The sequence below is a fragment of the Punctularia strigosozonata genome, assembly GCF_000264995.1.
Source record: "Punctularia strigosozonata HHB-11173 SS5 unplaced genomic scaffold PUNSTscaffold_21, whole genome shotgun sequence".
In the NCBI taxonomy this organism is placed as follows: domain Eukaryota; kingdom Fungi; phylum Basidiomycota; class Agaricomycetes; order Corticiales; family Punctulariaceae; genus Punctularia; species Punctularia strigosozonata.
Window position 1 is genome coordinate 102992 of NW_006767453.1, and position 21661 is coordinate 124652.

At 52.8% G+C, this 21661-nt stretch overlaps 7 protein-coding genes across 7 annotated transcripts; 4 read left to right on the forward strand and 3 right to left on the reverse strand.

Annotated features, from left to right (window-relative positions):
* Window positions 1-115: 115 nt before the first annotated feature.
* On the reverse strand, window positions 116-2285 carry PUNSTDRAFT_146816 (kinase-like protein; the record flags this gene model as incomplete). Its single annotated transcript, XM_007388826.1, has 12 exons — window positions 116-328; window positions 380-476; window positions 537-592; window positions 649-716; window positions 820-889; window positions 951-1035; window positions 1089-1189; window positions 1244-1498; window positions 1550-1705; window positions 1759-1897; window positions 1954-2076; window positions 2134-2285. The coding sequence occupies 12 exons, from the start codon at window positions 2283-2285 to the stop codon at window positions 116-118; spliced, it is 1515 nt and encodes a 504-aa protein (XP_007388888.1).
* A 941-nt stretch (window positions 2286-3226) lies between these two features.
* Window positions 3227-5438, reverse strand: PUNSTDRAFT_146817 (kinase-like protein; the record flags this gene model as incomplete). The annotated part of the gene is made up of 13 exons (XM_007388827.1): window positions 5258-5438; window positions 5072-5194; window positions 4875-5013; window positions 4665-4820; window positions 4360-4614; window positions 4204-4304; window positions 4067-4148; window positions 3936-4001; window positions 3878-3884; window positions 3762-3814; window positions 3646-3701; window positions 3490-3586; window positions 3227-3439 (listed from the first exon to the last, which is right to left on the reverse strand). Exons 1-13 carry the CDS (start codon window positions 5407-5409, stop codon window positions 3227-3229), a joined length of 1500 nt encoding a protein of 499 aa, XP_007388889.1. The 5' UTR covers window positions 5410-5438.
* Window positions 5439-5863: 425 nt separating this feature from the next.
* Window positions 5864-6906, reverse strand: PUNSTDRAFT_108963 (PAP2-domain-containing protein; the record flags this gene model as incomplete). The annotated part of the gene is made up of 5 exons (XM_007388828.1): window positions 5864-6253; window positions 6307-6496; window positions 6553-6679; window positions 6728-6792; window positions 6852-6906. The coding sequence occupies 5 exons, from the start codon at window positions 6904-6906 to the stop codon at window positions 5950-5952; spliced, it is 741 nt and encodes a 246-aa protein (XP_007388890.1). The 3' UTR covers window positions 5864-5949.
* Window positions 6907-7652: 746 nt separating this feature from the next.
* PUNSTDRAFT_123112 (CEL6 protein) lies at window positions 7653-10619 on the forward strand (the record flags this gene model as incomplete). Its single annotated transcript, XM_007388829.1, has 14 exons — window positions 7653-7770; window positions 7822-7876; window positions 7931-8028; window positions 8090-8160; window positions 8213-8287; window positions 8338-8397; window positions 8450-8835; window positions 8893-9078; window positions 9134-9294; window positions 9352-9392; window positions 9447-9555; window positions 9608-9682; window positions 9740-9804; window positions 9852-10619. The coding sequence occupies 14 exons, from the start codon at window positions 7653-7655 to the stop codon at window positions 10617-10619; spliced, it is 2268 nt and encodes a 755-aa protein (XP_007388891.1).
* A 610-nt stretch (window positions 10620-11229) lies between these two features.
* On the forward strand, window positions 11230-13513 carry PUNSTDRAFT_93572 (phosphoglucomutase). Its single transcript, XM_007388830.1, has 7 exons — window positions 11230-11330; window positions 11388-11409; window positions 11469-11852; window positions 11909-12479; window positions 12532-13063; window positions 13119-13254; window positions 13319-13513. Exons 1-7 carry the CDS (start codon window positions 11254-11256, stop codon window positions 13319-13321), a joined length of 1725 nt encoding a protein of 574 aa, XP_007388892.1. The 5' UTR covers window positions 11230-11253; the 3' UTR covers window positions 13322-13513.
* A 614-nt stretch (window positions 13514-14127) lies between these two features.
* PUNSTDRAFT_93575 (TKL/TKL-ccin protein kinase) lies at window positions 14128-16581 on the forward strand. Its single transcript, XM_007388831.1, has 11 exons — window positions 14128-14178; window positions 14230-14368; window positions 14426-14584; window positions 14633-14905; window positions 14959-15059; window positions 15111-15195; window positions 15262-15333; window positions 15442-15560; window positions 15605-15698; window positions 15763-16395; window positions 16464-16581. Exons 1-10 carry the CDS (start codon window positions 14150-14152, stop codon window positions 15970-15972), a joined length of 1281 nt encoding a protein of 426 aa, XP_007388893.1. The 5' UTR covers window positions 14128-14149; the 3' UTR covers window positions 15973-16395; window positions 16464-16581.
* Window positions 16582-18235: 1654 nt separating this feature from the next.
* On the forward strand, window positions 18236-19269 carry PUNSTDRAFT_19161 (uncharacterized protein; the record flags this gene model as incomplete). The annotated part of the gene is made up of 2 exons (XM_007388832.1): window positions 18236-18407; window positions 19037-19269. Coding segments are annotated over 2 exons (405 nt in total), but the record flags the coding sequence as incomplete, so codon positions are not given.
* Between the last annotated feature and the right edge of the window lie 2392 nt (window positions 19270-21661).

Sequence of the window (21661 nt, forward strand, 5' to 3'; positions counted from 1 at the left end):
CACAGGATGTATATTATCATGGTGGTGAGGGTATGCATCGTTCGAGGGGTATTCTACTACGGAAGTCCTGACCCAGGAACGTACTGCAGCGCCGCCTAAAATCCGTGACCACTCATTATAGCCGGGCGATCACCTCGTCAATTGTGGGCCGCTTCGTAGGATCCGTTTGCCAACAGTCTAGAAGGAGGCTCCACAGGGAGTCGTCTAGTCCATTGGCCACCACCTCCGGCTCGGTGGGTTGAGGCGGAAGTTCACCTCTCATCATCTTCGCTAGGAAGGCTAGATGGAAGGCGTTGTAATTGGAATATGGGTGCTGGCCCGTCATCACCTACGACAGGTCAATCAGTCGAGCAATTTGCCAGCCTTGCTGTGATATTACCTCGAGTATGGTCATGCCGAAAGCATAAACGTCCGCCGGTGTACTGTATATCTGAGCCTTTGACGCGTTTCCGGCCAAAACCTCGGGGGCAGCCCATCTGTGAAACACAAAGGAAAGGTCAGTTGGAGAAGCCGATTGTGTTCGTCGTTGTGCGTGCCTAGTAATCTCGTATCCGCGAGAGTCGGTGAATTCCACGATGTTGTCGACCATCATCTTCAGCCGGCATGAGTCACATGGTGGGATCTCTATTCGGATACTGGGGTCCTCACCTTAGTCAAGCCGAAATCAGAAAGCAAGACTTTAGGGCTTCCAGTTGACGTGTCTATGCAACATTGAGCCTTGTGTGTCCATCAGCGATATCTCCTTTGCCCGGATTTCTCGATACTCACACCCTACGAGGGCGTGCGGTCAGTCAAGAATGTACGGAAAAGCGGAGTGACCAACCTGGATATTGCCATGGACTATATCCATGTTGTGAAGTACCCTGATGGCTTGCGCCAGAGACCTGACCTGTGTGATGGGCGGGTTAACATTGCCGTGAACAAAGTCTCATGCAGCGGCGGATCATCACCAGTTGCATTCGATCTACAGCATTGCCATGTTTTTCGATATACTCCATGATAGATCCTTCTGGAAAATAAGGACTAAACACGAAACTGGCCCGCAACCGTATCAGATGCGTGGATGTGGAAGTCGGCACCTTACTCACGGGTGATCGCCATCTTGTCCGTACCCCCAGAAAGGCACTATATGCTCGCCGCTGTCGACTTCGTACACAGCCTTCCATACATCGATTTCCCGAATGAAGCGCTGATGGACAGTCAGATCGCTGCTCGTGCATGCCTATGCAGTTGAGCCACATACTCGTTTCACTTTGTCGCTCATCTTGCATTGGTGTATCCGTTTGACAACAACCTCCCCCCTTTCAGTATGGACACCTCTGAAGTTCTCCAAAGCACCATTACAGCTCATAGAAAACGCTTCGATCTGTCGTCGGATGGTGCTTGCTCCGACACGCATGACTGCTAGTCCACTCCCAGAGAGAGATTCCTGAATGTTGACCAGAACCTCGCTCTGATACTTGTGTTCCTGTGCCGCGACCCTCGCGAAGTCCACCAGCTGTCATACAGTCTGTGATTGATTCGCAACATACGCGAGAACGAGACACACCTCGCTAGTCTTCGTTTCCGTGCTCAAGATACGGGTCTGAATAGAGACTGTGTTGCGCCCAATCTCGTCCAGTTTCTGTTGCGTACGCTGATCAGCAATTCTTTGTAACAGCTCTCGCTCTTGGCCCTGCTCGCGCGCGTCGAGCACAGCTATGAGCTGAAATTGTTGAGGTGAGCGACAATGCGCGTACTCGAACGACGTTACGTTACCTGGAACTCGTCGAGGCATGAGGCGATGCGGTCGTGATATTGTGCAATTTCATCCTCGATAGACCTCTGGCCCGTGAACATTTGCCACCATCTACGACACAGAATCTGTTGCAATTTTCCATGAGCGTCCTGGACAATCCTATCGACGATCAGGTCAGCGGACGAAGCATGGGTCAGTATTGGTAATATGTGTACCCGTTGAGGCGCAACACGGCTTCTCCCATGTCTGAGTTTCCGTCGATGGGCTTCGCTCCCGTCTTCCTATGAATAGCAATCATGAGGCGGAAGCAATGTTCGCACAGAGCTATTGCCGCTTTTCTGAGTATCTCGACATTGATCAATACGAGCGTCACCAAGCTGAAGGGCGTAACTCACTTGTTCGCGTCAACTTTGTCGCAAAGATCGAGGATCTTGTCGAGAGTACCAATCGCGGGGGCAAGGTACGATATACCGGATAGATCAGCAAAATCTTTGGCGACGCTCAATCCGGCTCGAGCGAAGTGGGTGGTATCGGCCTTGGCGAGCATGACGGGATTGTATTTTGAGCGTACGGAGGGGGCTTGATTCTAGCAATGAGACGGGATGACCTCCGACGTGAGCGTTCTTATAGAGTTAGGCCTCCGCTGTACGGCGCATCCCAATCGTGATTCCGTTAGCGATGACACGGGTATTGCTCCGCCGTGGATCACGTCCCGCGATACGAGCGTATGCGGATCACCAACAGCCGCCCACAATACAACAAAGCTATGAAGCAGACAACCTCTTTCCCAACAGAGGACAGCGCGGGTTTCTATGCGGTAACGAGCCTGGCATGTCGAGAACCTTTCGGACAATGGCTTAGTTGGGTGGCACTCTGCGCTCTGCGTGGTTGAGTGAGTCCAAGGACAAAGGACAAAGTGGCATCGGAGTCAAAGTACAAAGGGAGACAAAGAGCATCGCGGCGCGCCGTCGTTGCGTGTCTCGAGCTTCCACCAGTCTCGTTGACCTAAAAATAGCCTATGCCCAGTGGGTACCATTTCGGCGTTTACTTGCTTCCGCACAATCAGCCAGGAATCAGAGAGGGACAGCTTTGATTTCGGAAATTATACGTATACCTTTCAGCGCACTCGTTTCAACTCCGCGCTTTTCTTACTCTCTTTACGTATCTTGCAAGCTCAGACACCGCGTTCGATATGCATGATATGTCGCACGATCGTTGCGATCATGTTGTGGCACCTTAAGCTTGTTCGAGACTCTTTTAGTCTGCGTAGCGAAGTGATATACGTAGTGAGAGGCAAATGGCACAAGAGACACGACAGAGTTGCTTGTCCAGGTACCGGTGTAAGTATGTACGGCTATGGGACGTATCACGGGTATAGTATGCTACGCTAACAAGTCATGGAGACTGGCCGTACTTATTCTATGTGGACGAGAAGGGATGTATTGTACGCAACGAAAGTCCCTTCCGTTATATGGCTCGTAACATCGCTCATAGTCGAGTGACAACCTCGTCGATGGTGGGCCGCTTCGCGGAATCCCTCTGCCAGCAATCCCACAGGAGATTCCACAGAGCATCGTCTAGCCCATTGGCCACCACCTCCGGATCTGTGGGTCGTTGCGGTAGTTCATCTTCTTTCACCTTCGCTATGAAGGCCCTCTGCGGTTTGGTATAATTTGAGTATGGCTGTTGACCCGTCATCACCTATAAGGTGTCAGCGATCGATGCGACCTCAGACCGGGTTGCGGCCTTACCTCGAGTATAGTCATGCCCACAGCATAGACGTCCGCCGGTGTGCTGTATATCTGAGTTTCTGTCTGGTCAAAATCCACAATCTCAGGAGCAGCCCATCTGTGCAAACAAGAACGAAGTGAAAAAGACAGTGGTTCTGGTTCGTCAGAGGTGCATACCTAGTGATCTCATATCCACAGGAATTGGTGAACTCCAGCATGTTGTTGGCCATCACCTACATTCAGTATCAGTTGTACGATCATAGCTCGTCATTGCTTGATAATGTCGTTCGCACCTTAGCCAGCCCGAAGTCAGCGAGCAAGACTTTTGGACTCCCTGTCGACGTGTCTATGAGACATGTAGACTTGCGTACTCATGAGCGATACTATAGTCGCAGGAATGTGACATTACTTACACCCTATCACGAGAAACATCAGACAAGGCCGCACCGAGAACACGAATGACTCACCTGTATATTACCATGGACTATCTTCATGTCGTGGAGTACCTTGACACTTTCCGCGATAGACCGAATCTGTCGCACGGGGAAAGTCAGCCTCGCGGTAAGCACATAACGATCAAGCGAGGGATTTCAATTACCAGATGCCTACGATCAACATCACTGTGTTTCCGGATGTAGTCCATGATGGACCCTTCTGGAAGATAAGGGCAAAACACAAATCTAGCCCGCGAGAGTATTCAGTGTGTGGATGAAACGAACTTGGAATCCGACTCACGGGTGCTCGCTATACTCCCCGTACCCCCAGTAAGGTAGTATATGTTCGCCGCCGTCGATTTCGTACACGGCCTTCCATAAGGTGATTTCCCGAGCGAAGCGCTGGCACAAATGTTGAGCTGTAGCACTCGCGTGCTCATACGATTATACGACATACCCGTTTCACCTTGTCATTCATCTTGCATTGACGTATCCACCTTACAACCACTTCCCCCTTTTCGCTGTGCAACCCTCTGTAATTATCTATGGCACCATTCCAGCTCATAGAGTACGCTTCGCCCTTGCGTTGGATGGTGCTTGCGCCAACGCGCATGACCATCAGTCCACTCCCAGAGATAGATTCCTGTATGCTGAATAGAACCTCGGTCTGGCGCTTCTGCTCGTCCACAGCAACTTTCGTGATGTCAGTCAGCTATCAAGCATCTTCAGCCTGGGTGCAACGTGGCAGAAGATTGAGCGTACCTCGCTGGTCTTCGTTTCCGTGTTCACGACACTTGCATGAATGGCCACAGTGTTGTGCCCAATTCGGTCCAGTTTTTGGTGGGTGCGCTTATCGGCAATCCTCTGTAGCAGCGCCCTCTCTTCATCCTGCTCACGCGCGTCTAGCACTGCGATGAGCTGGGGTGCTGGATATCAGCAAACAATGTGACTATCGAAGGGGCGAGACCGTACATGGAACTCATCGAGGCATGTGGTGATTTGTTCACGATATTGTGCGATATCGTCCTCGATTGACTTCTGCCGCAGGAACTTGTACCACTTCTTACGTTCGATGATCTGTTTCAAGTCGCGATGAGCGTTCTCGACGATTCTATCAACTATGCGGTGAGCGGACAGAAAGGCATGACAATCGCGTTCAGTGTATGCACCCGTTAAGACGTGACACAGCTGCTTCCATGTCCGAGTTCTCATCGATGCGATTTCCCCCAAGCCTCCTATGAATAGCAATCATGAGGCGGAAGCAATGTTTGCATAGGGCTATTGCTGCTTTCCTGTAGATGTCAGAATTGATCAGCATCATCATCGCGGAGCTGGAGCTGGAAGGAAGGACTCGCTTGTTTGCTTCGACCTTGTCACAAAGCTCAAGTATCTTGTCCAGCGTACCGATGACGGGAGCGAGGTAAGATATTCCCGACAGATCAGCGAAGTCCTTGGCAATGTTCAAACCAGCTCGAACCAAGTGGCTAGTATCAGTTTTGGCGGACATGGTGAGGAAGTATTTCGGCGGACGATACTGCTAGTGAGAAGATAGGATGACCTTGATCTTGAACGCTCTTATACAGCGAACCTTGTGGGCGCAACTACGAAGTAATGAAGACACCCCTGCGTTACCAGGCCAGCCCAATCACGCGTCCTAGGCAAAGCATACGTCCCGATTATGCTCTGGATCGATCCCGCGACATGAGCGGGGAGGGTAAAGGAGTCTCAAGGACCAACAAAAGCTATGAAGCAGACAGCATTGTGCGCGAGGGTGGACAGCGCGGGTTTCTATGCAGTCCTCGAGCATGGCAGTGCGTTGTACTTTGAATGATGATAATGTGTCCGAGTGGGTCCATGGACAAAAGACAAAGAGGCGAAAGCCGCATGGGATGAGAGTACAAGACAGAGGAACGCAAGCGCCGTCTCGGGTCCTATTGACGTAAAAATAGCCTACGGTCGGCAAATAACAATCCAGCTGCATTACTTTGCTTCCGGAACATGAACAAAGGATAGCTTTGCGCTCGATGTACGGTTGGCTATGCAATTCTCAGTGTACTCGCTTCGACTCCGCGCTTGTCCGACACTCTTCTCGTGCCTTGAGCTCGAACTGTTTCCGCCACCGTTTCCATTCTTCGTCGGTTCCTCCATCACCATACACAGCCCACCCGTCACGTATGCGAAGCCACTGAGCAAGTGGATGATCCAGTAAGGCAGTCCTTAGGGTCTTGAGCGGTGAGGGTGATGGACGCGTTGGGATGAGCTCTACCACGGTATAGAAGGCTGTTCCGCACAAAGCGCCGATGATCAAACCCCAGACGATCTGGTGAGGTGTGTGATACCCGAGATGATAACTACATGCCCGTGATGAGAAATTTGCCGTGCAAATCACGAATATGGGGCGCACCGAGAGTAGGCAACCACCCCTGCCCAGCATATTAGTCCAAGGCATACCAAGGGCTTGAGCAAACGGTCCAGGAGGCGGATTCCTGAGGGCGGGAACCGATGCCGGATGTAGAGGTGACATATCAGGAAGGATACGAAGTATCCCATGTATTGACTATGCGAAGAGGGAAAGCCATATCCCGGTCCCATTTCTGCATTGCACAGCGTAAGTAGGCTGGAATTCCCTTGGTGATTTAGACCGACGCACCCATAGGACGATCCTGCTTGATTATGTGCTTCAATACGAAGTTAAAGCCTTCGCACGCGAACTGTCCTGCCCACATCAGGATTATGGTTAACTCTCGCGTCTGGACCGCTAATGCTGCATACGAGGCCTGTTCAATAAGTGTGGTGCTCCCCGACAGCACGCTCGGACAACGCACCATCAGGAGGACGGGACTAAGAGTGATCAAAGCGAGAACTAGCGAGAGATGCGAGGTATCATCGTCTGCAACTCCCGGTCAGAAAACTACGGCGTGAACGGAAGGTCGGCTTTCCTGGACATACATACTACATGTGTTAGATCCAGAGATGCACGCGACGCCGGAAGGACGTCGGTCATGTTCAGCCGTTGACGACCACAAGTCTCTTCGCTCAAGACACCGAATGTGAGATATACGCGCTGGCGTGTCGATGGCAAGCGCAGTGGAAGAGGCGGAGGGTGATCACGCGCTTGGCCAAAGCTCGACGACCGACCGACGACGAGAGCTCAGGCTTTGACGGTCACGACCATCGATGCTTCTTCTTACGCGACGAATCCCTGCAATCAACGGATCTGGCATACTTAAGAGACCCGACACGTACCCCAAAGTCTCATTCTGTTGGCGAAGGCCATCTACCCTCGAATTCGCACCATGGGACCCGCAACCGCCGCCCGCTGACGTGTCGTTTCCTTGGACGACATGGACCGACTCCGTCTTCATTGCTGTTCTAGGTCACCGCAGAAGAGCTACCAGGATAAGATCTTTTGGAACAAATGCGGATAGACTTCGGCAGCGACGCCGGATCTCCCTAAGTACAGCTGTGTTCTGGCGCTCTTCGACGAGCTATATGACCTTCTTTGCGCCGTTCTATTCGTAACTGCAGTCATCAGGTCTTGAAGACTCCGCACCTTACCGTACAGAAGCGATGCCCACCACTCGCGAGTCCCGAGATCTCATCGAAGGCCAATAGGAGACGATGTGCTCATCCTGGTGGTCTGGAGGCAACGTCCGTCTGTTATTCTCATGCTGTGTGGTGCTCGTTATATAGGATCAAGTTGACGTTCGAAGAGCCTCAGCCAACAACCTTGCCTCCTGCAGGTCCGAAATGATGTTCACGGCCGCACTTCTGTCAGTTGCCCCTTTGGCATTCGCGGCATTGGTAGATGCCATCGTAACTCAAGGCTCGTACACATGGAAGAACGTCAAAATTGGTGGAGGCGGAGGTCGGCCAGCAAAAAGAGTCTGCGCATATATGCTGATGACGTAGCCAATAGGTTTCGTCCCCAACATCGTCTTCAATACCGAAGAAAAAGGCCTCGCATACGCCAGGTAAGTTCGCCATTCATACTCAGTCGTCTATATGCCAAAATTGTAATCATACAGGACCGATATTGGCGGTGTTTATCGGCTGAACCCAGACGATTCATGGACACCTTTGACCGACTTCGCCAATGATACCTACTGGGGGTTCTGGGGCTCGGGTGGGTGGACAGCTCACTGATCCTATCATATCCTTCGGCTTATCCCAATCATGGACGTCAGATGCTCTGGCCACCGATCCTGTGGACCCCAATAACTTGTACATCGCTACTGGCATGTACACTAACTCTTGGGTTCGTCCATGGGGGGATCTTGGGAACACCTTCGTCTCATGTCGTTCTTCAGGACCCCAACAACGGTCATATTCTCAAGTCGACGAACCGCGGCGCATCGTTTACTGCATTCCCTCTTCCCTTCAAGGTGAGACATGATCTGATTGGGGGCTATACCTCCTGCTTATCTCAGAATAGGTCGGTGGAAACGATCCCGGACGAGGCATGGGCGAGCGTCTTGCGATAGACCCGAATAATGTTAGTGAATCGTCATATTATTCGTTGTACGTGTCGCGTGAATTCTGTATAGAACAAGATCCTGTTTTTTGGAGCACGTTCAGGCCACGGCCTTTGGAAATCGACCAATTCCGGAGAAACTTGGACGAATGTCACATCCTTTCCATCTGTCGGCACCTATGTTCAGGATCCGACGGATCCTTCCGGACTGGGAAGCGACATCATGGGCATCGCTTGGGTCACCTTCGATCACGTCTCCGCTGACTCCAAGACCTCGACCGGATCTAAACGCATCTTTGTCGGTGTTGCTAACATGGGTGCGGACAACGTCTTCGTCAGCGAGGACGCCGGAGTTACGTGGAAAGCTGTCTCTGGCCAGAACTCGACCTTCATCCCGCATCACGGTGTCTTGAGTCCCAAAGAGGGCCCTGCTCTGTACCTGCCCTACGCTAACGGCATGTGAGTCTTTACCCGTCTCTTCAATACAACGAAAGTATAGCTCAGTCCTTGCGACAGTGGCCCTTACGACGGTACCGCCGGTTACGTGAAGAAGTACTTCATCAATAACAGTACTTGGGTCGACATCACTCCTGCTCAAGGCATCGCGGACAACGCTTATGGCTACGGTGGTCTCTCTGTCGACTTGCAAAGGCCGGGTACGGTGATGGTCGCACCCCTCAATGAATGGTACCCGGATGCCGAGTGAGTGCGCTAACTTGTCTATGTGTCAAGCTGGCTCCTTAACATGGCGGTATAGCATCTACCGTAGCACCGACGGCGGTAATTCGTGGACCGGACTCTTTACGACGAGTTACCCACCTCCCGACTATCAGCTCTTCGTCAATCGCTCTTATAATTACGATGTTAGCAAAGCGCCTTGGATCACGACCTTTGCGACGGGAGATACTAAGCACATCGGTAATGTGATCTTGTTCACCATTCAGCGCCGTCATTGAACCATTTCTCTTCCTTCAGGATGGATGATCGAGGGCCTCTCGATTGATCCTTTCGATTCTGTATGTCGCATCGTGGGCTGACCAATATCGTACTGATCGGACAATACTCGTCAGAACCACTGGTTGTACGGTACCGGGTTGACACTCTATGGCGGACACGATCTCCTAAATTGGGACGCTGCCCCTCGCAAGAATGTCACGGTCGCGAGCCTGGCAGACGGAAGTGCGTAGAATTCTGCAACCCTCACTTATGTCAGCATTCATGACCTTGATAGTCGAGGAAACTGCGGTTCAGGGCCTATCGGCTCCTCTCAGTGGCCCTCTCCTATTGAGCGCTGTTGGCGATGTCGGTAAGTAAACCGACCATTAGTTGTCATCTCATCAACTCAGCCTTGAGCCTTGGATAGGTTCTTTCCGTCACACCTCTTTGACCACTCCACCTACGGAGAATGCAAACCCGATATGGGCAGGAGTAAGTCCTTTTACCCCTTGCGAGAATGTCCCTGATGCCAGTCATAGACCGCTTCTGATGTTGACTACGCCGGTGGTGCCCCTTCTAACCTCGTGCGTCTGGCGGGCATCGCTGGCCAACCGATCGCCACGAGTAACGACAGCGGCGTCACCTGGACTCCTCTTTCGACCGCATCGAGTACGGCGTCCGGCGGCAAGATTGCAATCTCTGCGGATGGCTCGACCATCGTTTGGTCCCAGGCGTCGGGCTTGAGCGGACCGCAATACTCTGCGAACGGCGGGGCCTTTGCAGCCCCGGCAGGCTTGCCTTCATCGGCGCTCGTCGTAGCCGACAAGCTCAACACATCCGTGTTCTATGCCATATCCGGGAAATCGTTCTATGTATCCGCCGACGGTGCCAAGACGTTTACCCAGACCTCCACCCTCGGCACCGCCCAGTCTTCCACCGCGATCGCTGCGTCCCCGTTCAAAGCAGGAGAGCTGTTCGTCTCTACCTCCGCGGGCGTCTTCCATTCAACGGATTTCGGCAAGACTCTTACCAGCATACCCGGCGCAACGAACGCCTGGGACATCGCCGTGGGTGTGCCCAAGACGAAGAGCGCGAGGACGCCGCCGGTGCTCTTCGCTTCGGCGACCATCTCGGGTGTCAACTCCGTTTACCGCACGGATGATCTCGGCGCGAACTGGGTAAAGGTGGCGGATGTCGCGCATGGCTTCGGGTCCGCATCTGGCTTGGTTTTGGCGGCGGATGCGAGAGTGTATGGGCGCGTATTTGTGGGGACGAACGGGCGAGGTATATTCTACGGAGAAGTCTAAGCTCTATAGGTACCTGGATGGAACGTGCTCTGCGCCATCGTCAATCATTCAGGTATTGTCCGTCTGTCTCTCGACTTCGTATATACACCTATGTTGGTTTGGAGCGCACGTTTGAGAATATGCCACTGGTGCGGTACCTGGAAGTTTCTCCGGCGAATACGTGGGGGTTCCTCGGTAAGCACGATTGTCCGATCTGCAAGCCCCTTAGGCAAGTGCAGAAGGTTGCGATATCTGATGGAATGGTCGTACATGGCGTTCCCCTTGGATAGCTGCTGTAGTGCCTGCAACTAGTTTTAAGCGAGTTGTCTCGCGATCGTGCTTAAGGACTAGGTGCTGCGTAGCTGCCAGCGTCTGCATCGGCAAGTTCCGCATCTGTCTAAAGAGTGCCCTCATTCTCAGGGCGAGCGCCGGTCTTGCCGCAGGTCCTCTTCACGGTGATATCTCCATGCTGGTCGTCCACATCCGCCTTTCTTCCAACAAACAGGAACAAATGAACCGTAGATGTGATGTCGGCCGGATCGATCTGGGATCGGCGCCACATCACATGCATGGCCGGCCCAGTTGACATCATATCAGAGGCGAACATAAAGTCATCGTGCAAACGTTCCTCGTCCCTACTCAACTTTCGTCTACGATGGCACACCAGGTCAAGGAGATCCCCACGAAGCCCTACGACGGTCAAAAGCCCGGCACATCCGGTCTGCGCAAGAGGTAAGCGCTACACGACGTATCGATCGCCTTGGCATGTCATATCGACGCGTTCATCAGGGTGAAGGTCTTCCAGCAGGAGGTACGCCCGCGAGCGGCGTGGACATTCGATCGCCGCTGATCATCTTTTCCCTTCGATAGCACTATACCGAGAACTTCATCCAAGCCATCTTCGACGCCGTACCTCCACAAGGCGCGACGCTCGTCGTCGGTGGTGACGGGCGCTTTTTTCTGAAGGAAACCATTGCCAACATCCTCAAGATTGGCTCTGCGAACGGCGTTAAGAAGTTCATCATCGGCCAGAACGGCATCCTCTCCACGCCCGCCGGATCGCATGTCATCCGCAAGCGCAAGGCGAACGGCGGCATCCTGCTGACTGCCAGCCACAACCCCGGTGGACCAGACAACGACTTCGGTATCAAATACAACATGTCCAACGGTGGTCCGGCTCCGGAGGGTGTGACTAACAAGATCTTCGAGAAGACCAAGACCATCTCGCATTATAAAGTCCTAGAGGCTCCTCAGGTGCGTGTAATGATGTATCGTCATTCGATTCAGCTAACAGTATCCTCGCAAACCAGGTTGATGTTTCGAAGATCGGATCCTTCTCATATGGACCTTCAGAAGTCGAGATTATCGATCCCGTCTCTGATTACCTCGAGTACCTCCAGGAAATCTTCGACTTCCCTCTCATGAAGAACTTCCTGCACAACTCTCCCCAAGCCGCCTCGTTCAAGGTCCTCTTCGACGGCATGCACGGCGTCACCGGGCCCTACGCCAAAGCCATCCTCCTCGGCGCTCTCGGCCTCCCGGAGAGCTCCGTCCAGAACTGCGAACCCCTGCCCGATTTCGGCGGAGGACACCCTGACCCCAACTTGATCTACGCGCACACTCTCGTGGAGGCCGTCGAGAGCGCGCATATCCCGTTCGGTGCGGCCAGCGATGGTGATGGCGACCGGAACATGATCTACGGCGCCGGTGCGTTCGTGACCCCCGGTGACTCCGTTGCGATCATCGCCGAGTACGCGTCGGAGGCGATCCCGTACTTCAAGAAGGGCGGCGTCAAGGGTCTCGCACGTAGCATGCCTACCAGCGGTGCCATTGACCTCGTAGCCAAGGACAAGGGCGTCGAGTGCTTCGAAGTTCCGACCGGTATGTTACTTGCTTCCCTCATGGGCTCGTTAATTCAGAAGCTGCCCCATAGGTTGGAAGTTCTTCGGCAACCTCATGGATGCCGGGCGCCTATCCATCTGCGGCGAGGAGTCTTTCGGAACCGGCTCGGACCACGTCCGCGAGAAGGACGGCGTTTGGGCTATCATCGCCTGGCTCAACATCCTCGCCTACGTCAACGAGTCTCAGACGAAGGTGCAGGGCGGCGCGCCGGCCGTGATTGGCATCAAGCAGCTGCTCGAGAAACACTACGCCAAGTACGGCCGCAACTTCTTCTCGCGGTACGACTACGAGGAGGTTAGCTCCGAGGGCGCGGCCAAGCTCGTCGATAAGATCAACGCGCACATCTCGAGCGGCGATCTCAAGGGGAAGAAATTTACGAGCCCGAGTACCGGCACCGAGTTCGTTGTCAAGGAGGCGTTTAACTTTGACTACACGGACCCGATCGACCATAGCGTGAGCAAGAACCAGGGACAGGTCGTCCGGTTCGAGGATGGCAGCCGGATCGTCTGGCGGTTGAGCGGAACGGGAAGCCAGGGCGCCACTGTGCGCATGTATGTGGAGCGGTGAGTGCACTTCCTCCTCAATCCGTGGTATGGTAGCTCATGCATATACGCATAGCTACGTGCCTGCCTCTGCTGGCCCCGCTGAGCTCCAACGGGATACTGCCGATGGCCTCAAGGCTTTGATTGAGGTCGCTCTCGAGATTAGCAGCCTCAAGGAGTTCTTGGGCCGCGACAAGCCGACCGTCATCACTGTAAGCCCTGCTATGAGTTCCGTACGTGAGAGTCCAGTTCTGATGTTTCCGTCTTACTTCACAGTAATTCGTGGAACGACACGGGGTAATTCGGATATAAAGTGTACCATAATCTCCTATACTTGTGGATCTCAGTAGCATACGGCATATCTGCTTTGCGCCGATTTGGGCCGCAGGAGCTTTGAGGAGTTCACATGTCACGCTGTCACAATACGCGTTCATCCGTTCCACGCATCACGAATGAAGAGATGACGACCCGCCTTGCCCTTGAACTTACTCTAAAGCTGAAGCTATGATGTTGAACGCGGATACTACGTCGGGACTCAAAGAACTTAATGCGGACGTTCCCGTGGTCTCACACAAGCTATCGCCTTCGCGACATGAAATCAGGCGTCTATCAAGCATTGCCCCCACTCTTCGCACCGTCCCATGAATGATGCCCTTATAGGGCAGAATGCTGCATCAGTAGGCTTTAGAAGCGTCAAAGCAATGCATACAGCCAGCTATCCCTTTGCATAAGTAGTCGACAGCGATCCCCGATATCCATAGGACACCGTAGCTCCTCTCGAACGGATTACATCGCTATGAAGGGCGCAAACGCTACCTTCGTCGCTGAGACCACGTTTACACTCACTGCCATCGCTGCTGAGCTCTCGGCAGTGCCGTACTTGGGAGCGGTGGTGGGCGGCCTACGGGAGATCCTGGCACTTTGCGACAATGTGCGGCTTAATAGGTGATTACTTGTGACTGGAACTTGAAGCCATGCCGAATTCTGACTTTTCCTCCCTCGGTCGTTAGGAACGCGGCAGCTCAGCTTGCATTAAGATGTGGTCTATTGGCTGAAGCGCTGTACCAGAGCAACGGGAACAAACAGTTCAATTCAAGCGACGTTGACATGAATGCTGCGCTTGCTCGTGTCGAATCGTGGGCAACGTCCTATCCGAAAACAGAATTCACATTGACTACTATCAACAGGGAGATCCTTCATATAAGGGACAGGATGATGAAATGGCGCGACTGGAACACGCTGAAGAACTTCGTGAAGCAGAAGGAGATCAAGGAGGAGATCGATGATTCTAACGCAGCGCTGAGTGCGTGTGCAGAAAGCCTTTTCGTAAGCGACGAACTATGACATAGAGGGCGAGCCTGGCTGAATGACCTCGAAATCTAGCTCACCTCACATCTTCAAATGCATCAGATGCAGAGCGATTTCACGGCGGTGCACGCTATCGACCGGATGGAATTGTTCGCGGCGTTGAACCGGTTAGAAGCACAAGGGGAGGAAACCAACAATCAAGTGTTTGTAATCATGAATTCTGTCCAGCAGGAGGTACGCGCATGCGACGAAACACCGAGCCTGCCGCTGAACAATTGCTAGATTCTTCCTTCGTTGTCGAGGGGCGATCTGCGACTGACGGAGATATTGAGGCTCTTGTTCGACCTACAGACGAAGTACGAGCAGCTGCTGCCTAACATGAATCTTAACCACGGTGAAGTGGTCCGCCTGCAGGACGGTAGCCAGGCTCAGCGGTTCACGACCCCGGTCAAGGGCAGCGCAAACATGGATGTGTACGAGGGGAGGTACCTCGACAACTGCAAGGTTGCGCTCAAGACGATCCGGTCGTTCCTCACGGGCCCGAAGAGCCTGCAGGTGAATCGTTTCTAGGAATTCTTGCATATCGGTCGTTAAATCGTATGCAATAGCGCTTCCAACGCGAGGTGGGTCTATGGCAAAAGGTTTGGAGCGTCGACAAGGGGAGGCACATACTGCCTGTTTATGGGTATTCGGAAGGACAAGGGCATCCGTCAGTCTCTGCCAGGTCTAGGTCATTCTCGCATCTCACTGGCACCTCCAGATTTGTCGTCAGTCCTTGGCAAGAGAACGGGACAGTCATGGACTATACGAGAAAGTACGACAACCAGGTCGATTTCCGGACCATGGTAAGTGACGGGACGCTCTGTACCTCAGCACCCTGGAACGCATTGATAACAATTTTTCTAACATAGATCAAGGAAATAGCAGAGGGGATCGCTGTTCTTCATGGCATGACACCTCCAGTTGCTCACGGAGACATAAAGGTACGTTATCACTTTTCCATCGTGATATCGAATCGCTCATGAAGCGCTTATTTTAGGGAGTACGTATCAACATACGATCTTGTTCGTATCGAATCTGAACTCCGACAGGATAACATCTTGATCTCCCTCTCCGGACACCCGCTTCTCTCCGATTTCGGCCTAGCGAAGGTCATTGAGGACGTCACCGGCGCGCCAATCACCAGTACGGGCAGCTCCAACAGCGCGAGGTGGGATATTCAGTTTGCTTTGCTCGCTCGATCTCACTCTGAAGGATGATTAGGTGGTTCGCTCCGGAGCTTTTTGAGGGTGATTCGACGCTTAACCTCAGCGCGGACATTTACGCATTCGGAATGACTGTGCTTGAGGTCGGTATCCTCGTTGAATCATGAACACGCGCATTACTGAGACTCGTGATGTCGCCGCGCTTAGATTTTCACCGGCTCGAACCCCTACAGCACCATCAAGCGCGACACGGAGGTGATCATCAAGAAGCACCACGGTATGAAGCCGGTTCGACCTACAGACGACAAGACAGTCAGCCGCGGGTTGGATGATAACCTGTGGGAGCTCCTGCTTTGGTGTTGGGAATCTCCACCTGCGAAACGGCCGACGATCTCGCAAGTGCTCGAGCGCCTCTGAAAGGTACGAGCGGCGACGTTTCATGCGCTCATAACCGTGAAAAAGGTTTCTGCTGCCGCTGCCGACATGGCAGAAGGGAATATAACCCGTTTCAGTGACACATTGACTCGAGCATGCTGTCGTCGTGTTTTGACTGCGTCTAGTATAATACATGTCGGAAGTCGTACACTGCTATGTGATCGTCCAATTAAACGAGTAATGTCCAGCCAGTATGCATAGTTCCGGCGTAGCCGGAATCTGTCTACAACGCCGTCTCCGTCAGGAATGACGTTGCAAGCCGGCGGATGCTGCGGACTCGCGTCGATGTCTGCGCTCTTCATGCCTCCTTCTCTTTCTTCTGATAGAGCTGGTATGTCACGATGGCTCCGGCGACGGAGAACCCGACGATCAGCACGGGGAGTGCGTAGTCCTTCACCCCTTGCTCTGTTCATCCGCGTTTCGTCAGAGACACGAAGGAATCGTGACATTGAAGGAAGGAAGAGAGTACGTACTGATTTGCCTCCAGAGCATGTAACCCTCGATAGCCGTCTCCGGGTTTATGGGCAGCTTCGCGGCGATGGCGGCTGCCTTCTCGCCCATCTCAGCCTCGTCCTGTATCTTCTGCTTCTGCGCGTTGAAGTCGCCCTCGGTGGCGATATTGTTCTTCATGTCGGCGAAGTTCATGATGAGATATTTGGTAGTCGTTGAGATATGTACGAGGGTATGGGGATGCGAATAAAGGTGAGCAGGGTGTCAAGAGCTTTGCTGGTCGCGAGCATGGACAGGTATCAGTTGCAATATATATGCACTCGGAGGTTTTGCTGGGTGTGACGCCAGAGATCTGAAGTCATCATGAGGTCGGTGGTGTTGGCTCGTGGGGTCGTTTATATTTAGTTCCTCCTGGATGCCCAAGAGGCAAGTCAGGAGCCCAGCGTTGAAGCGCCTGGTATGCACCATAAGTGACACCGGTTATCTTAGATGAAGGCTATAGCAAGAGTTGCAGTCTTTCCGCACGACCCGTTCATGGTCGCCGACGGCTTGCCACGAGCAGAGGGAGAGCGAGTTTGGCGCGCTATAACGCGTCGGAGCCGTTGCGCCGCCACAGGCCACCACTCACCACCACCACGTGGATGTGTGCCTGCTCGGCCTTCGCCGCGATGTCTGCTTTGCCTCTCGCCGATGCCAACTTGCCCACCCTTGCGATCTCGGCGACACAACACATGGCTCTGCTCGACTCGTATGTGCAGTATACAAGGATGGCAAACATGGAAGCCGGTTGACTCCACGCATACGGCGGCGGCGAGGCATAATATGCGATACAGGCCGGAGCGGGGTTCGCGTTGCTCAGCAAGATTCCATTATGCAGCGTCGCTGTTCGAGCTAATCTATCATTTAAGAGATAGCAGGTAGGGTTATTGCGCATACCAGAGTGAGTTGTTGCTAGCCTGGATCCAGGGAGGACTCAATACAATCGTGATAGACCGAATCAACCACGCGCAAGATTCCATTCGCGCCGACTTTCGTTGTACTGCCAGTAGCCCCGAGAGATTGAGAGAGTACTCGCACATCCTTGTGAGTCGTTTTGCGAGCTTCACGCTTCTACGACTGTTTCGAGATATGGGACAGGTACAAAGTTCTGAAAGTCAATTCTCAGCTATACGCAAACTTCATCAACGAATCGACGACGCGGACCACTGATGGGCATGAACCTGTATTTGATCGAATGCTGGTTCAGGACGCTCACTCGCAGCTTGCTCGGAGGAGGGTTTTGACATCATGTCTGCGGCGCGTTCTTCTCGACCGTCGGCTGGTTATCGCGAGGTAGCGCACGTCTCGACAACGTTCGTTCTCCAGGTAACTCAGAACTAACACCTTGAGTGTAGCCACCAGTCATCGACCGAGACGCCATCTGTTCACGTCTTGTGATGACTGCACTTAGAGTTTTCCCTTTTCATGTGTTGCCGTTCATGTTGTCACGCAACAACACACGTACAATGCCTGTTTGCATTCGAATGTCGAAGTCCTGTCAGCGTAGATACACAAAATGTACATGCTCCCGTCTAATCTCATTATGTCTGGCACTTGTTGTAGCCTCCTGCGTGCAATCACTGACCAATATGTATCCAAACGATACGCATGGTGCGGTAACTTGTTTCTTTGTCTGCGGTGCTCGCGTGATGACGTGACGCGCCATTTAACCTTGACCTCCACCTCGACCACGTCTTTTACAATGTCCTCGGTGGAGGAGGAATCTACACTCACGATCACAAACACACCAGCTCCATACAACGAGGAGCACGCCGATCTGATCTTGCGTTCATCGGACAACATCGAGTTCAGAGTTTACCGGGGCATTCTCTACATTTTGTCACCCGTTCTGAAGGATCTCATCACGCAAAAACTCGCCGAACACCCAACCTTGGACGATGTTCCGTTGATCAGCGTACCAGAGTCCAGTGTCACCGTGCACGAGCTGCTGAGCTTGATTTATCCTACGGACGAAGACTGGCTGACCGATGCGTGCGACTTCTCCTTCAGTCAGCAATCTCGTACAAAATGGACCACGTTGTAGCTATAATGTGTAAGAAGCTGGTGGTGGATTGGTTGGAGGTGGATCCTGGGTCGGTGTTTGCCGTCAGCTGCTCATGCCAGCTCGAACCGGAGGCAAAGATGGCGGCGGAGCGGTTGCGAGAGCAGGCACGTACCGATTCACATCCTATGTGTTTTGATGCCACCGAGTGGGAGCACGTCTCTCCTCGGTCGTATCTGTGGCTTTTGCATTATTTCCGTGGTGACTTCATGCCCAAGACGTGGACGTCGAAGATGCCATTCTGGCATGGACCAAGGTCGCCGTCAAAACAGAAGCAACCATAACTTGCGGGTGATGGCTCTGTACCCGCAGCTGCAAGTCCTTTTGATGGCAACAGCCCCTGGGACTTCATTATTCTATCTTCCGACAATACCTGCTTTCATGTTTTGAAGATTATCCTGGCCATCACTTCTCTGTTCTTTCGCGATATGTTCTGCGTCGCCCAGCATTCACCTACAGACAAATCTGCAGATTTTATTGTCAAAGTGGATGAAGACAGTTCAGTCCTTGACACCTTCTTGCGCATTTGTTATCCAGGGCCCAATCCCGTCCATCTCCCTCCAACTGAGCTCTACCACCTCATTCACGCGGCCGAAAAGTACCAGGTGCATGCGGTGTCACATTGGGGGTGGGAACGGCTGCTCCAAGCCACTGCCGATGATCCTGTTGGCACATATGCCGTGGCATGTCATCTGGAATGGGTGGCCGACGCACTCTCATGCGCAAAAGCCGCTCTGAAGTTCACTGCGCAGGAGCTGGAAGGGTTTTCGAAGACAACCGGACTTGAACTCGTCTCTGCCCCTTGCATAAGCTGCCTTCTGGCATACCATTGTGACTGTCGCGAACTTCCGGCATGGGGTGCTCTACTGACCTGCCACTGGATGCTCCAGTATACCATTTGGTCTGGATGGTGTCCTTGTATGCCCAAGGCAGCAGGCAACCCACCTGCAATTGACAATGTTGCTGAGAGATGGGTCATGTATTTCAAACGTGCATGTGACATACTGAAGAAGAGGCCAGGAAATGTAGAGACGGCTGTGATGACTGACTGGCCTTGCCCAAGTCCATGCCAAGATCTGGGCCTGCATGACTGGAGTAACCTTTCTTTGTCGGCATTGCTTGCCACAGAGATCCGCAAATGTATTGAGGAGGTAGGCACAGTGGACAGTAGCATTAACACTTCCACTTCACAGCTAACAATCGTTGCAGGTTGAACTGGATATTGCAGCTTAGATTTTGGTTCTGGTACAGCTGGTGTTACATTTACTACAAAGAGTGTTGCATATGTTGACCTTGTGAATAATCCAACTGTCAGAAGTCTCAACTTTCACTTTGGTACATACAATGTGGGACAATCCAGGAATGTGGCTGTACATGTCTAGCCATGCCACCAAACATGCACTGCCACACAGCTAAGGTAGTATCAGGGTACACTCTGGAGACTCCTGGCCTAGTAGCAGATCCCTAGGGACAACAGTGGAGATGATCGCACAAGGCAGGGAACACCTGAGTATATAGGGTAGAAACTATGGGAAGTACACATACCTGTTGCACAAGGCAGGGAACACCTGAGAGAATAAATGTAAGGTGTTCCCTGGTGCGATAGGTGCCATGGAAGGGGGGTGTGGCAGGATATGTGCCCAAAGTTGGGTGGTGCAGCTGTCAGGGCACGGCTCCCACACCCGCCTCATGTCCCATTGTTCCCCGTTCTGCTTCCGCTTCTGTCCCATTTTGTTCGTTTCCCCTAATGCTTCTGCCTCCCTATTTGGTCACTGTCATGGCACGGCTCCAGTACTCGTCTTTCCCTGTTTCCCCGCATTCTCCACACACTCTTTTTACCCTTTCAGGTTTCCTAGGAGCTCCCAGACGCTCCTTCTATTCTTTCGGGCCTCCTAGGAGCTCCATACATCCTTCTATCCTTTTGGGTCTCCTAGGGCCTCCGCGCCTTGCGTGGCCTTCCTAGGCCGTTCCACTGGTCACGTGCTGGGCACCCGAGGAGCCTCCCTCTCTCTCATTGGACCATCCCTCATGTTGCTGATGGATTACTCAGCTACTATATAGTCACCTGTCGCACCAGGGAGCAACTCAGACTTGTTCTCTCAGTTGCTTCCCTGCCTTGTGCGACAGGTATGTGTATTCGTCTAGTATCTTTGTATATATTCTCAGTTGCTTCCCTGCCTTGTGCTACAGCGTCTCCACCGCCGTCCCAGGGGATCCGCGCCGCTCCTAGGAGCTCCAGCGCGTACTCTGACAGTCACGCTCTCCCGCACCCTCCTTTTGGCATCTCCCCTATTTTGTTCTGTCGCTCAGTGCTCCTAGGACCTCCGCACGCTGTCGAGACGGAAGTTTGGTGTGTGGCTGTGTCAAAGAGGCGAGGGGAATTCTTGAGGTGATAGGAGTGTACCACCGATTCTTCAGCTTCTTCTTGCAGCAAACTTCCCTGAGGTCCCGGGCTATCTAAGTCGGGGATTGCTCAGTTGGCCGTCGGTTAATGAACCTGACTTGAATTTGATGGGACAAGCTTTGTGAGCTCGTCGGCGATACCTAAAAAGGTAAGAAGACAGTTAGCCTGTATGGGAGGCTTGAGGGGTCTTGTGTTGATGTGTTGTACAACGCGCCGCGCGTCGAAGTTCCTAGAGAAATAAAGGGAGGGATCAGTTGTTCCTTGGGTGGCAGAGGCGATAGAGCGTGGGAAACGGTTTCGAACAGCCTACGGTGGCTGTGTAGAGTCGATAGGGTCGATAGAGAGTCGATAGGGACGCTGTCCAGGCACTCGAGTCCTGACAGAGAGAGAGTTTAGCAGACGACTGCTGAGTACTTTCGGGGGGGAACTGATTGATTGCTCATTCATGCCGATTCGGCTACATTTTATACTCCTTAGCTAGGCCAGCTTTCTGAGTCATATTAGTAATCTTAGCAGTGCTGAGTCAGCTTCTGACTCAGCCGAGTCATGATTTGTCATGTGCTGACTAAGATTGGGCACCGCTTGGTAATCCCTTTCCTAATATGGTCAAACTTTCCTGGGCCAGTTTAAGGTACATGCTTGGTCTATTCTACTTAGATTCTATACTACTACATAACAGAGAGGCTGCAGAATGAATAAAAAATGGAGGTTTTCGA